Below are 14,025 nucleotides of genomic sequence, written 5' to 3' on the forward strand. Positions count from 1 at the left end.
GCGTCCCGCCCGGGCGAAAATGCCCGTCGGTGCTGACGCCGGTGAACCGCGGGGAAGGCCGACCGTCCTCCAGAGGGAGTGGACAGCTAAGGAGGCTGGCTTTCCCCCTTCACTGCACCAGTGTGTCCAGCTCTTGGTTGCATGATCATAGCTCTCCCCACCTTTGACGCTCCTAGGCCCCGCCATTCTGACCGCAGCGGGGACCATTTTTGCCAACAGTTGTCTCTGAACAAAGTAGATGACAAGCCTATCTTCTCAATTTGTAGGCTGGTATTTAAGCACTATGGAGTTTACTTTAGACTGGTGTAATGGTTAAAAGCAACGGGCTCTGAAGGCTGGTTCGGGTTCACAGCTTGGCCTAGCCAGTTTTCTTCCCTGTAAAATGGGGATAGTAACTACTGACCCCGGAACCATTATTAGAATTAAATGGGAGGTGCACGTTAAGTGCACTGAGCTAATTGTAGCTCCCACTTCAGAGACCTTTCTCCAGAAACGTGAAAATGATCTTGACCAGCAGGTGGCACTGGTGACCGTATAGTATGATGTGCAATCTCGTCAGAGGAGTCCTGTTGTAGCCTCAAGTGTTTAGAGGTGCCCGGGAAGTCTTGGTTGAGTTGGCAGCCCTAAGCTTTCTTCAAGCTGGACAGTACATTTGGGATTAATTAATAAAACTTTTGTTTTTGTTGGTCAAGACTAACCTGGCTGTGGGCTTGCTCAAGCAGGTCACAGCGGGTCCCAAGTTTACTCCATCAAGTTCATTGTTGAAGTGAAGTGGTAGTTTTGAGCAGGGCTCAAGGGGGTTTGTGTTTTATTGAGTGTGATAGAAGCCACTGAAAAACTTTAAGCACGGAATGTCAAAATCCTCTTTTTTATTTTAAAAGTTTACTGTTGCTCTATGCAAAGAAAGAATTGGGTGATGGAGATGAGCAGCAGGGAGATGACCAGTAATCTAGGTGATAGATGATAGGGTCTTCAAATAGCGTAGTGGTGGTGAAGATGGAGAAAAATAGATTAAGATATATTTTGGAGGTAAAATCTGGAAGACTTAATGATAGATTAGAAGGGAAAGAAGGAGAAGGAGGGATCTAGGGTGATTTGCAGGGTTTGGGGTTGAGCAGTTGGCTGTTTGCTGAAATGAAGCCTGAAGGAACAACAGATGAAGGGGTGAGATGGTAGAATGGAGAATTCCATTTTAGACAGACTAACTTTTAGGTATCTTTACTATACCCAAGTGGAAATATTTGATTAGCAGTTGTATATAAGAACTTGTAACTCAGAGGAGAGATTTGTGTTGCTGATAGAAATTTGGCAGTCATCAGCATATGGATAATGTTTAAAACCAAGGGAATGGATAGAGTGGCTGAGATTTTCTGGTTTGATGGTTATCATCACCATTGGGCCTGTGGCAACCAGTGTGGTTCAGTATCTTTTAGGATTTAAAGCCTTAGATTTCAGTAACTGGGTAAGTTCAGTTCAGTGCTCAGTTGTGTTTGACTGTCTGCGACCCCATGGACTGCAGCACACCAGGTTTCCCTGTCCAACTGGGTAAATGAATTGTCATTACAGATCTGCAGTCGATCATGTATTTGTCACCCTGTATTGCCTCCAAATACTCCATCCTATGGTGGAGCGAGGAAAACAGGTGCTCGTGTCCACAGGTGTTCCCTTTATCTGGCTCAAAAGCTTGTGGTTTCTACTGTTGTTTTCAGTAGGCTGAGGATCATGTCACTTTTCTGCCACCTACAGGACAGACCATGAAGCTTAAGGAGCTTGAGCGACAAGCTGTCCAAGTGTGGAGCCCAGCCAGCCAGTACCCTGTGTATCTGGCCACAGGTATGGTGATACTGTGGATGAGGATCCGCTGGATAGGTTAAAGGGAAACTTAGTATCCAGTGCTCTTGATTGTGCTTCAGAGAAAGTTTCAGAGTCATGGAAAGGTGGGGTTGTCTAGCAGCATAAGCAAGGGGATATTAGGAGTTTTAGTCCCTGGGGACAATCTTCAATTATGGCTCAAGGCTAAGCACCTCATGCTTTCTTGCTCTTTTTTGGAGGTACCACTTGAAAAAGGGTATATCCAGTTTTCCCCCATTCCTCCTTTTCTCTACTACCTAACCATTTATACCCCAAATCCATGCATATATTGTTGCTCACATGCTGCCTCTTCCTGACTTTTCTTGTGCCTAGGAACATCTGCCCAGCAGCTAGATGCCTCCTTTAGTACAAATGGCACATTGGAAATCTTTGAGGTTGATTTCAGGGACCCCTCTCTGGACTTGAAACGCAAGGGAGTCCTTTCTGCCTCCAGCAGGTACTATGTCTGAACTGTTGATGGGTATGCAGGACAGATCCTAATACAAACCTTGATGGGGAATCTCAGGAGTGGTGTGTGTTTCTCAGGGCTCATGAGGGGACAAGTGAGGGGAGAATGATCTTTAAGTTGGAGAGAAGTTAATTCTGGGTTTATTTTGCAAGAAGAATTTGAAAACTCCCACTCACACCTTTGTGGGGAGCAGCAGCATCAGGCAGAATGATGTGATAGAGACGCCTCACACAAGCCTGGACCCATGAGTACCTGATCTCTCTCTGGAACCCAGAGATGTTGGCTCCTTCCTCCCTTGGCTCTTGTGAAAATAACAGCCTTGCACAGTATCTCTCTTTTCTGCCAATGAGAGGCAAATGAATGATCCTCTCCTCATTGCTGTCAGGCACTGATTGGGCACTCATGGATCTCATGGCTCTGGCAGACTTACAGGGCTGGGTATGAGCATTCACTGAGCCTATGTACACGTGCCAGGCACTATGCTGGGGCTCTGTATATTGTATTCATTTCTTAAAATGAGTCTAGCCAATAAATACCATTATTCCCATTTTACATAGGAGGGAACCAAAACCCCGGGAAGCTAGAATTTAAGTCTGGTCCTAGCTGACTCCAAGACCTGCTTTCTATTATTCAACTGTTCTTTTATTAATTTTGTAAAGATGAGGCTTATAGTCTGAATCAGTGATCCCCAGATTTTTGCACCATCAGGAGAAATGTGAATATTCATTGCACTCAAGTATATTTTCAATATAAATAATATACATGTATTACTGTATTATTTTTTAATATAAAAATATAAATCCTTTTCTTATATCCCAGAGGATTTTCTTGCCATCCCCCTTAAAAGATTGCTGGTCTGTTATGTTACTTTTCATCTTACGCCTTTTTTAGTTCGTCTGAGTGATTAAGATACATAGAAGTACCCTCCTCTTTCTTTTCATGGCTTGACTTAATAATGAAAATAAGTTATTCTTCTTACTTTCTTGAGCTCGTATATCACTTTATCACTCCTTTATTATTTAAAACTCCTTTATCACTTTATTACAGTATCTCTTATTTTGCAGTTTTTTACATTTCTATTTCCAGTACCTGTACCTTTTGAAGAGAGACCTTGGCAATTTTGCCAGTAATGATGAGATATTCTTAACCTGTAAGTAGGCATTTCAGAAAGGGCTGCTGAAAGAGGAGAGCTAATTTAATCATGTTTATACTCCTGAAGATAAGAAAAGGGGCAGTGGGCAAGGGCTCTTTTCTTAAACCAGCCAAGTAGCAGCTTCAGCACAGTAGTGGCTCCTTAAGGCCAAGAGTTCTTAAGAAAGAGCTAATTGCTTAAGAAACCTTGAAACTGAATCCTGAGAACCACGTAGGCAGAGACTTTTGTCTGTTTTATTTATCGCTGTTTATTTATTTATCGCTATTTATTTATGTCTAACATCTTAGAATAGTGCCTGGCATTAGGTAGTTGAAAATATATCTGTGGAATAAATGAGTGATATTAGAAACTTCTGGATTACCAACCTGAGCATTCATATCCACCACTTCAGTTAGTTATGGTCAGTCTTCTGTTGGTCTTAGTGCCTGAAGAGCTTTTCAAGGGTAACAACCTGTTTTGCAGCCAACTAGGTTGAAAAGGCTTCCTTTTTTCACCTCTGTAATTGGGTCTAAAGATTGATTCTCCTCCTCGAAGACCTAGGGGGTTACCTTTGATGCAGTTCTGTTGCGGCCTTTCTGAAGAAATCATCTTAGATGCTCCAGGGTCTAAGGCACTCACTTCTTTTCATTCTAGCCTAGGTTAGGCCACTTACTCAAAAGTCAGCATCACAAACAATTGACCAAAATGATCAGGGTAGATAAAGCTCAACCCACCCTTTGCTTTATGCTTTCCTCTTTTCTGTGTCATCTTCTGCATGGTTAAATGGAAAGCACAGTTGTGTTGGATTGCTGCCTTGCCTAAAACTATATGACTTCAAGCAAATTTAATTCCATCAGTGATCTTAGGTTTCCTCACTTATGTATAAAGAAGAGGTTGTATAAGATGACTTCTAAGAACCTCAGTTCAGTCGCTCAGTCGTGTCCAACTCTTTGCGACCCCATGAATCACAGCACGCCAGGCCTCCCTGTCCATCACCAACTCCCGGAGTTCACTCAGACTCACGTCCATCGAGTCAGTGATGCCATCTAGCCATCTCATCCTCTGTCATCCCCTTCTCCTCCTGCCCCCAATCCCTCCCAGCATCAGAATCTTTGCCAGTGAGTTAACTCTTCGCATGAGGTGGCCAAAAGTCTAAGAACCTACTGGGCTCCAAATTTAGGTCTTATGTTCTTCCCTTTTTCTAGCTTAATTTCCTTCCTTTTTCCCTAAAAACAAAAACAAACAAACAAACAAAAACCCCTCTCTGTATCTCTCTTATTATTGATTTAACATATTTTTCAAAATCTTCCCTCTTCCATTGCCAGCCCTTTTTACCTGACCCAGGCCTCAACTACATTTGAATCCTGAAGATCCCCTTATACTCAATCCATGATGCATCAGAGAAATATTATCTACTTAGAAATACCTGACTGAAAGAGGAATGTTTTGAAAACCATGAGTGTTTGAGTGTAGATAAGAGATAGCTAAAAGTTATAAATAGAGTGAAGAGAGCGTATGGATAAATGCCGCTGGATGCAATCAGCATCAAAATGGATTAGCATGTGCGCTGATGCAAGTGATGTTTGGTTTGTTAGATGAATCCCACTCAAAAAGAAAGCTTTCTGGTAGAATAATACATTGTTTATGTATTGACTTTTGGGTTAGGGACATGGCTGCCTATGCCTGAATGAGTTCAGAGGTCACTGGGTGATTTGCTGCTCTCTACCTCTGTCTATACTGAGGTTCTAGATCTCTGAGTGGCCTCTGTAGCCTATGTCTGACTCATCTTCTAGTAACATGGAGAAAGTAAGTAATCTATCTTCCAATACAGTTATGTCAGTTCAGCTCCTTGGCGGGCAGTATGACCCCTCTTTAGGTAAGAGATCATTTTGTTACCACTCCTAGTTTTCTTGTTTCTAAGACTTGCCTTCTCTTTAGAGACATCAGGATCACAGAGTAGAGAGAACATGGCTTTGTTGTTGGGTTCAAATCCCAGCTTTACCATATTCTGTCCTATTGGGCACCTTATTTTAACTTCTCTGACTCTATTTTCTCTACTGTAAATTTGAGATATATAGTCAGCACATTGTAGCCTAGTGCATACTAGGCAGTCAGAAAAGTAGTTCTCCTCTCAAACAGCCATTGCTCCACCCCACTGTCTTCATTCTCCAGCTTGGAGCACTGCCCTCATTGCTCTGTTTAGCTTCTAAGGAAACTTGGATTTCCTCAGTTATTTTGGCCAGGATGTGGACAAACTCATTTTCACTCTAACCCACTAACATGAGGTTGAGGTTTTTCATAAGGAACGTTACTAAGCAAATAAAATAAAAATCCAAAATACAGAAGTACAGAAATCATGGGGACAAGAATTTATATAGCATGTATTCCTAATCATACGGCAGATGAAGCTTGGCCTCCGATGAGCTTAGCCGGTATGGTAATCTGCTCTCACAGGTCTCTCCAGCCTTGTCTTTTCCTTTTTACCAAAAGTGTAGCCATGAGTTCATTATTGGGGCTAGTTCGTTCTTTATGAATTCAGCTACTTCCTGTTGTTCTAGGCTGGTATGAAGCCTGATGTATCTCAACCTTGGCAACTTGTTAGCATCACGGGGGGCACTTGTTAACAATGTAGATTCTAAGGGCCTGACTCTGGACATTCTGCTTCAGGTGGCCTGGGAGGGAATCAAGGAAGCTGTATTTTCTTCAGGTGCCTCCTCTCATTCTGTGATGCTGTACAGTCTCCATCACTGCCATCATTATCCTGGGAAACTCTAGCAAAGAATTCCACCTGTATTTTCATGTTTTCAAAGTTCCCACTTTCCTATACAAACTCTTCTCCCTATACCTCTCCTTAAATCTTTTAGTTCCTATTTTCAGGTCATCTTTTTTGTTTGTTTTATAACTTTTTGTTTTCAAGATATTCAAACATAGAAAAGTTGCAGAATATTACAATGATAAAGGCTTCCCTGATGGCTCAATGGTAAAGAATCCACCTGCAATGCAAGAGACTCAGGAAACACAGGTTTGATCCCTGGGTCAGGAATATCCCCTGGAGAAGGAAATGGCAACCCACTCCAGTCTTCTTGCCTGGGAAATCCCATGGACAGAGGAACCTAGCAGGCTACAGTCCATGGGTTGCAAAGAGTCAGACATGACTGAGTGACTAAGCCCACATACCTTCACTTAGACTCATCAGTTGTTAATGTTTTAACACTAACAGACATCACATTTGCTCACATGCTGTGTGCTCTCTTTGTACATACACACACACACACACGACTAAGTCTTCTTTGCCAGACTCTCCCAGGTGTTCCCTACTCCCAGGTGTTGTCTATCACAGCCATTCAGGCTCCAGTTCCACTCTCATTGAAGTGTTAACAATAGGAATGTACTTTCTACATGCCTACACAAAGGATAATGATTTTGTCGCACCCTGTGTTCTGCAGTTCAGCCACTCTAAAGTAACTGGGTCCTCTTCTTTAACCCTGTGGTGACTCCTTTGAGGTCTTGGGTACCTTTTACTCTGATTCGTATGTCATGTGCTATGACCATACTGAGGTTGCTGCATTCCCATGTGAGTTTCTCTGGGTGCACCTTCCTCTGCTTCTTGTGTGGACTATGTCAGGCTTCTCTGGGTAATCTGCTGTCTTGTTCTCTGCCCGTGCTGAGCTCTAGCCCCTGGATGACATGGCATCCTCTGGAGCCAGCATGGAACCATTCTTCTGCCATGGTAACATCAGCGTAACTTTAGAAAGCAGCCTTTCTGACAGTAGTTTTAGACCCACTGTTTGTTCAGCTGTGCTGTTTCTGTTCAGATGCTGGCCTTGTCTGAATTAGTGTTCAGCTCTTCACTTCTGAGAGGTTGGCTCTGATCTAAGGACTGGCTAGACAGGTTCTTGCCTGGTTTCCCCATTTACTTTCTTTGCTGACTGTTCCCAGAGTGTGGAAACATTTAATTTCAGTTAGGGATCTTACATGACATCATTCAGTGTGAAATCTGCCTTCTCAGAAGGGGTGTGGAAATACCCTTGGCTAACAGCTGTGAAATGGAGGGAAGACGACCTGTGAGGCATTGGGGGTTTTACATCCCTTCCCTAGGGGCTTTTCAGGGGACCTATTCTTGACCAGGAAGCCCAGGGTCCATCTCTTTCTAGTGTGCCAGAATGCAAGATGCTCAGAAAGCCAGAAAAGTGTTTCCCAAACAGTGCATTTATTCTTCATGCCTCTGTTTCTCTAAGGCTGGCCCACAGAATACATATGGCAGCTCCAGTAGACTAGTCACATGAGCATGGCATGGGAAGGGCAGGTCTATAGATCTTTTCTCACTTCCTATTTAAGAGGGGACAGCAACTGTTGGCCTAGGGAACCTGCTTCTATGTAGTATGCTTCTAGGTGTAGAAGAGTTCGGATCTTCCTCTCAGTAGAAGACCATATTTTATGATGGTTAAGAGCTCAGGCTTTGGCATAAGATGGGTCTGACTTTGAACCTTGAGTCTGTCACTTCCTAGCTGTTGCTGTTGCTGCTGCTGCTAAGTCACTTCAGTCGTGTCTGACTCTATGCAACCCCAGAGATGGCAGCCCACCAGGCTCCTTTGTCCCTGGGATTCTCCAGGCAAGAACACTGGAGTGTGGGTTGCCATTTCCTTCTCTAATGCATGAAAGTGAAAAGTGAAAGTGAAGTCGCTCAGTCGTATCCGACTCCTAGCGACCCCATGGACTGAAGCCTACCAGGCTCCTCCATCCATGGGATTTGCCAGGCAAGAGTACTGGAGTGGGTTGCCATTGCCTTCTCCTTCCTAGCTGTCAGTTCAGTTCAGTCGCTCAGTTGTGTCCGACTCTTTGCGACCCCATGAACTGCAGCATGCCAGGCCTCCCTGTCCATCACCAACTCCCGGAGTTTACTCAAACTCACATCCATCGAGTTGGTGATGCCATCCAGCCATCTCATCCTCTGTCGTCCCCTTCTCCTGCCCCCAATCCCTCCCAGCATCAGAGTCTTTTCCAATGAGTCAACTCTTCGCATGTGGTGGCCAAAGTACTGGAGTTTCAGCCTGAGCATCATTCCTTCCAAAGAACACCCAGGACTGATCTCCTTTAGGATGGACTGGTTGGATATCCTTGCAGTTCAATGGACTCTCAAGAGTCTTCTCCAACACCACAGTTCAAGAGCATCAATTCTTCAGCGCTCAGCTTTCTTCACAGTCCAGCTCTCACATCCATACATGACTACTGGAAAAACTATAGCCTTGACTAGACGGACTTTTGTTGGCAAAGTAATGTCTCTGCTTTTGAATATGCTATCTAGGTTAGTCATAACTTTCCTTCCAAGGAGTAAGCGTCTTTTAATTTTATGGCTGCAGTCACCATCTGCAGTGATTTTGGAGCCCCCAAAAATAGTCTGACACTGTTTCCACTGTTTCCCCATCAAATAGGAGTAAAATTACTAGCTGTATAACAGGAGTTTTGTAACTTCTCTGTGCCTCATTTTCCTCAATTAAAAATAAGGTAAATACCTCATGGGATTGTTGATCAGCTAATACATGTAAAGCACTTAAAGCAGTGCCTAGTACATAGGAACTTATCAATAAGTATTGTTATTTGAGTTGGGAGGATTAAGTGAAGTAATCTATTTGAAGTATTTTTTTTCAGCCAAAGGGCAGGGCCAGGCAGAGGAGACTTCTGTTCTGCATCTGGGAAATGAGGGAGACAGGCAGGCCCTAAGGTTGGGGATGCCTGCATAATGGCAGAGGCTGACAAAGATGCCCATTCTCTACTGACTGATGTGGACCTGAGTTGTCGCTGATGCCAGTTCTTCCTCTTTGTAGGTTTCACAAGCTGATCTGGGGGAGCTTTGGCAGTGGGCTTCTGGAAGCCTCCGGGGTCATTGCAGGCGGCGGGGACAATGGCATGCTTACTCTGTACAATGTGACCCACGTCTTGTCTTCGGGAAAGGAGCCTGTGATTGCCCAGAGACAGAAGCACTCTGGGGCTGTCAGAGCCCTTGACTTTAATCCTTTCCAGGTACTAGCATCTCAGTTGATCAGACCTGCGAGGCACGGAGCAACAGATCTGAAGGGAAGCACTTGTGACCTCTGGTCTGTAACTCTGAGCCTTCCCAGGTTGTTACGGGGGTGGCTTTGAACCCAAATGTGGGTCTCTTTCCCCTTTTTCTGCTCTCATCTCTTCCTGGGATGGTATGTCTCCAAAGGCATATTCCTTCATACAGGGCAACCTCCTGGCCTCAGGGGCCAATGATTCTGAAATCTTCATTTGGGATTTGAATAACCTGAGTGTGCCAATGACCCCAGGATCCAAGTCACAGGTGAGGAGGCTCCTGGTGCTGCTGCTTAAAAGTGTGCAGCTGATTTTCCCAGAGAGAATTAAATTCTGGAGGCAGCCAGCGCACAGATTTCAGTCTCACCACTGGAGAGCAGTAAAGCTCCACAGACTAACATGTTGCCTACCAGCCAGATAATAGAGGGATGGAGGTGGGTGGGGACTGGTGGGAGGTTGGGGAATAGGGGTAGGGGTGGAAGTGGCTTGTGGTCATTGATTGTCCTAGAAGTTTCTGGAAGGCAAGAAGAGTGAGGGGAGTAAAAGACACCCAGAGAAGGGGTGACTGTACTGTTTATCATAGTATAATTTAAGCAAGGCCGGGCCCTGGGTTTAGCCAACCAGGGGCAAGAGTAGGACACCCAGATACACCCTTGTCCTTTTGTGGAGAGGTCAGCTTTGTCCCTGTGTCTTGTTCCCCCATGTAGCTGGGGGTCTCCTGTATCTCTGTGTCTGAGTGTACATGTCTTGTCAGTCTGTAACTGGGCCTCCATCTTTTTCTTTCTGGCTTTTCTGTCTTATGCATACAGTATCGTGAGGTAAGTTCAGTATGAATTTGATAGCATTTTGTGCCCTAAAGTATCAATGGCTTTTCTGTCTGCCTCATTCTCCCTGGGGGTCTTGGGTGTCTATATTTCCCACCTTCCTACCCTCACCTTTCTCCTCTCCCTTTTTCTCTTGTTATAGTTGAGAAGGCTCTTTTTAAAATCTTGACTCTGTCCTCTCAGGAGCATCTTGGGATAGGAGTAAAACCCAGGTGCACCTGTCCTTCTTTCAGCTTCTACATCACTTTCTAAAGGATCCTCTCTGGAAAACTTCCCTTCCAGCTTCCTGAGACTGGCATGGTTTGGGTAGCCCCACGTCTACTCTTGGCTTTTCTGTGGGTGGTTGGGATCAGTGGCAGACCAGCTGTCTCTTGGTCCAGGGGTGACAGGTTGTCCTCATCCCACTCCCTGCCCCATTCTGCCTTAGCAGCCCCTGGAAGATATCAAGGCTCTCTCTTGGAACCGTCAAGTTCAACACATTCTGTCTTCTGCTCACCCCAGCGGCAAGGCAGTCGTGTGGGATCTCAGGAAGAATGAACCTATCATCAAAGTCAGTGATCACAGCAACCGGGTGAGTTAAATACAGGCAGAATATAGGCTCGCGCTCTGCTGTCTCTCTCAGGCCTAGCGTTGGAGCTGCTCTTCCCCAGGCCAGGGTTCTGCTTTCAGCTGTTAAACGTGTGGATTCAGCCCTGTGGTAGATTTCCTATTGAGAGTGAAAGCTCAGAGAAGCTCCTTGCTTACGGTCATCACTTGTTCCCCAATGGCTGTGGTGTTCCCAATTACATAAGAAAGACACAAAACACAAAGACACAAAACCCTCAGAGAGGTCCCATTTCAGCTAGACAAAAAGGGTTCATAAAAAGAAGAGTCAGGTTCTATTGCCCATTGGGATTTGCTTTGTTCACAGATGCACTGCTCAGGCCTGGCCTGGCACCCAGACATCGCCACCCAGTTGGTGCTTTGTTCAGAAGATGATCGTCTTCCAGTAATTCAGCTGTGGGACTTGCGCTTTGCCTCCTCACCCCTAAAGGTGCTGGAGAGTCACAGCAGGTAGCATGTCATCCTTGGTGGAGGGCAGGGCATAGCTGACCTGGGTAGAGGGCAATACGTGCCTCACTTTGGCTAGCAGACGTTCTCCCCGGCTTCAGAGCCATCCTGGTGAACACACAGTTATGCAGTTCTAGCCCCACCTCCAATCAAGAGGAGTTCCTGTAGACCCTGAGGTTATAGAAAAGAGCCTGAGATTCCATGTAACCTCCAGACATACGAGTGGGGGTAGGGTCATGAGAAATACTGGAGCCAATGTTTAGTTCCTCTGGGAGAGCCCCCAGTCTCTGATCTGAGGACATGCTCATTTCTTAGGTAATTAGGTTGCCTCCTCCAAGACTTCTCAATAAAAGAACATTGGCTCCTGTTTTTCCTGTGAACAGGCCTGCCTCTGAAGCTCTAGCTCTTGGGCCTACAGCAGAAGCAGCAGCCCCATAGTCTGTTCTTTCTAACTCAAGGATCATGCCTTTGTAACTCCTTGGGGACTTCGGAGAGTTAGGTCCTCACTACCCTCCTGGGCTAAAAGCACCCATAGGAATGCTTGCTTCCCTGATTCATGCTGATTCAGAATTTCCACCCACCCTACAATCAGGGCAGAGAAGCAGGCCATCCTGCAGGGACCTGTGGGTGGCAGAGTGGTTATAGCACATGGTGCCTACACTCTGAAATTTGACTTGGATTCTGGCTGCATGACTGCTGCAAGTTCCTCAATTTCTTCCCAAGCCTCATTTTCTTCATTTGTAAAATGAAGCCACACTGCTTATTTTGAGGGGATGACATTTACCCAAGATACATAAGGCACGCTACTTGTAGTAGGCATTCAACAAATGTTAGTTCCTCTTCCCTTTCCTTTTCAGGGGGATCCTGTCAGTGTCATGGAGTCAGGCTGATGCTGAGCTGCTGCTCAGTAGTGCCAAGGACAGCCAGATCTTGTGCTGGAACCTGGGGAGCAGTGAGGTAGGCTGGCCCTTCTGTGGGTGTCCTGGGGTGGTAGGGCAGTCTCAGCTGCACCTCTGTGCTCTAGCTGCCTTACCTAAGTCAGGGTTTCCCTCTTGGTTATGTTCCCTCACAATAGGTGGTGTATAAACTACCCATGCTGAGCAGCTGGTGCTTTGATGTGCAATGGTGCCCTCGGGACCCTCTGGTGTTCTCTGCTGCTTCCTTTGATGGCTGGATCAATTTATACTCTGTGATGGGTAGGAGCTGGGAAGTCCAGCAGATGAGACAGGCTGACAAGGTTTGAAGGGCTTGGTGGAAAATGCTGGAGGGAAGGGACTGTCTCTGTTCAGTGGGAGAACAAAGGACATAAGCCTGGGGAGAAGTGGGGACTCCTGAAGACTTGGGAGACTAGGGCCCTGGGTTTGGGAACCCCGGGTTTGTGAACCTTTGCACCAGTGTCCATCCTCCTGGAAGGATGTCAGTTCCTGCCAAATACAAAGGAGGCCTCTACCTTGACTCTTGTTCTTGGATGTTCCTTGTGGTATTTCAGGGGAATTGGGCCTCCATGCTGGGACCCCCACTATTTTGAAGAATGAACTTACCTCCCTATCTCCTATAGATACATTTTGTGTCACACTTCACTGTAGACATCGAATATAGTTGGCTTTCCAGGAGCCTGCTGCATGGGCATCCCATCCTACTACCAGCCCCCTGAAATATGAGAGTCCTGACTTTTGTGGGCCAGACTGGGTATCTCAGGGATCCCTCCCAAAATGGACTTTGTAGGTGGAGTTCCTGCTAAGCCACCACCCCACACCGGTGATGCAGGTGTCCTTTTGTCCCCAGATCTCGTCTTCCTTCAGCAAAGGCCAGCCTCTCCCACCATTGCAGGTACCAGAGCAAGTGGCCCAAGCATCACTGATACCTCCCCTGAAAAAACCCCCCAAATGGATGAGGAGGCCAGCAGGTGTTTCATTTGCTGTAAGTGTGGTGTGTGTGTATAGCCTACCGTGTCCCCAGCATGGAGCTGTGTTCTATAAGAAGTTTATTCTCACTGCCTGAGTCTCAGATCAGGTTCCATTTTATTGCTCAAGCAGTGATTTGCTAAGCTTCCTTCTCAACCCCTTTACCCTGCTTGCAGTGCCAGTCCTGTCTAAAAGAATTGGTTGCTTTTGAACTCTCACTTATGGAGAATTGCCTGCCATTCCATCTGATTTTCCCGCATACCTGGACTGATAGAGTCCAGGCATGGTTATAATACAAAGCAAGAACAGAATGAATAGAAAGCAGAGGAGAAAGAATGTAAATCTCCTCCTCTCCTCTGCTCAAAACCTTTGACCCTCCCACTGCCATTGCCCGATAGACTCAAGGCCAAATGTACACAGAGCCCCATTTACCTCCAGGGATGGTTAGCGGGTGGGGGTTGTTCTTATTGTTCAGTTGCTAAGTCATGTCAGACTCTTTGCAACCCCATGGACTGTACCACGCCAGGCACTCCTCTGTCCTCTACTATCTCCCGGAGTTTGCTCAAATTCATGTCCATTGAGTCAGTGATGCCATCCAACCATCTCATCCTCTGTCACCGCCTTCTCCTTCTGCCCTCAGTCTTTCCCAGCATCAAGGTCTTTTCCAATGAGTTGGCTCTTTGCATCAGGTGGCCAAAGCATTGGAGCTTTGGCATCAGTCCTTCCAATTAATATTCAGGG

The 14,025-nt window shown here is 45.8% G+C and overlaps 1 protein-coding gene across 4 annotated transcripts in view; it reads left to right on the forward strand.

Moving 5' to 3' along the window:
• SEC31B (SEC31 homolog B (S. cerevisiae)) overlaps positions 1-14,025 on the forward strand; it is a 36,231-nt gene that overhangs the window by 513 nt on the left and 21,693 nt on the right. For all 4 annotated transcript variants that reach the window (XR_827022.1, XR_827023.1, XM_010859525.1 and 1 more), the window contains exons 2-10: positions 1,747-1,833; positions 2,185-2,308; positions 9,278-9,473; positions 9,679-9,774; positions 10,758-10,901; positions 11,241-11,383; positions 12,238-12,337; positions 12,456-12,617; positions 13,166-13,300. Coding sequence is in view for 2 of the 4 variants with exons in the window: in XM_010859525.1 (XP_010857827.1) it covers positions 1,755-1,833; positions 2,185-2,308; positions 9,278-9,473; positions 9,679-9,774; positions 10,758-10,901; positions 11,241-11,383; positions 12,238-12,337; positions 12,456-12,617; positions 13,166-13,300 (1,179 nt within the window). In the remaining 2 variants the exon portion in view is untranslated. The remainder of the gene's footprint in view (positions 1-1,746; positions 1,834-2,184; positions 2,309-9,277; positions 9,474-9,678; positions 9,775-10,757; positions 10,902-11,240; positions 11,384-12,237; positions 12,338-12,455; positions 12,618-13,165; positions 13,301-14,025) is intronic.

Source organism: Bison bison, unplaced genomic scaffold (genome assembly GCF_000754665.1).
Source record: "Bison bison bison isolate TAMUID 2011002044 unplaced genomic scaffold, Bison_UMD1.0 scf7180017864456, whole genome shotgun sequence".
NCBI lineage: Eukaryota > Metazoa > Chordata > Mammalia > Artiodactyla > Bovidae > Bison > Bison bison.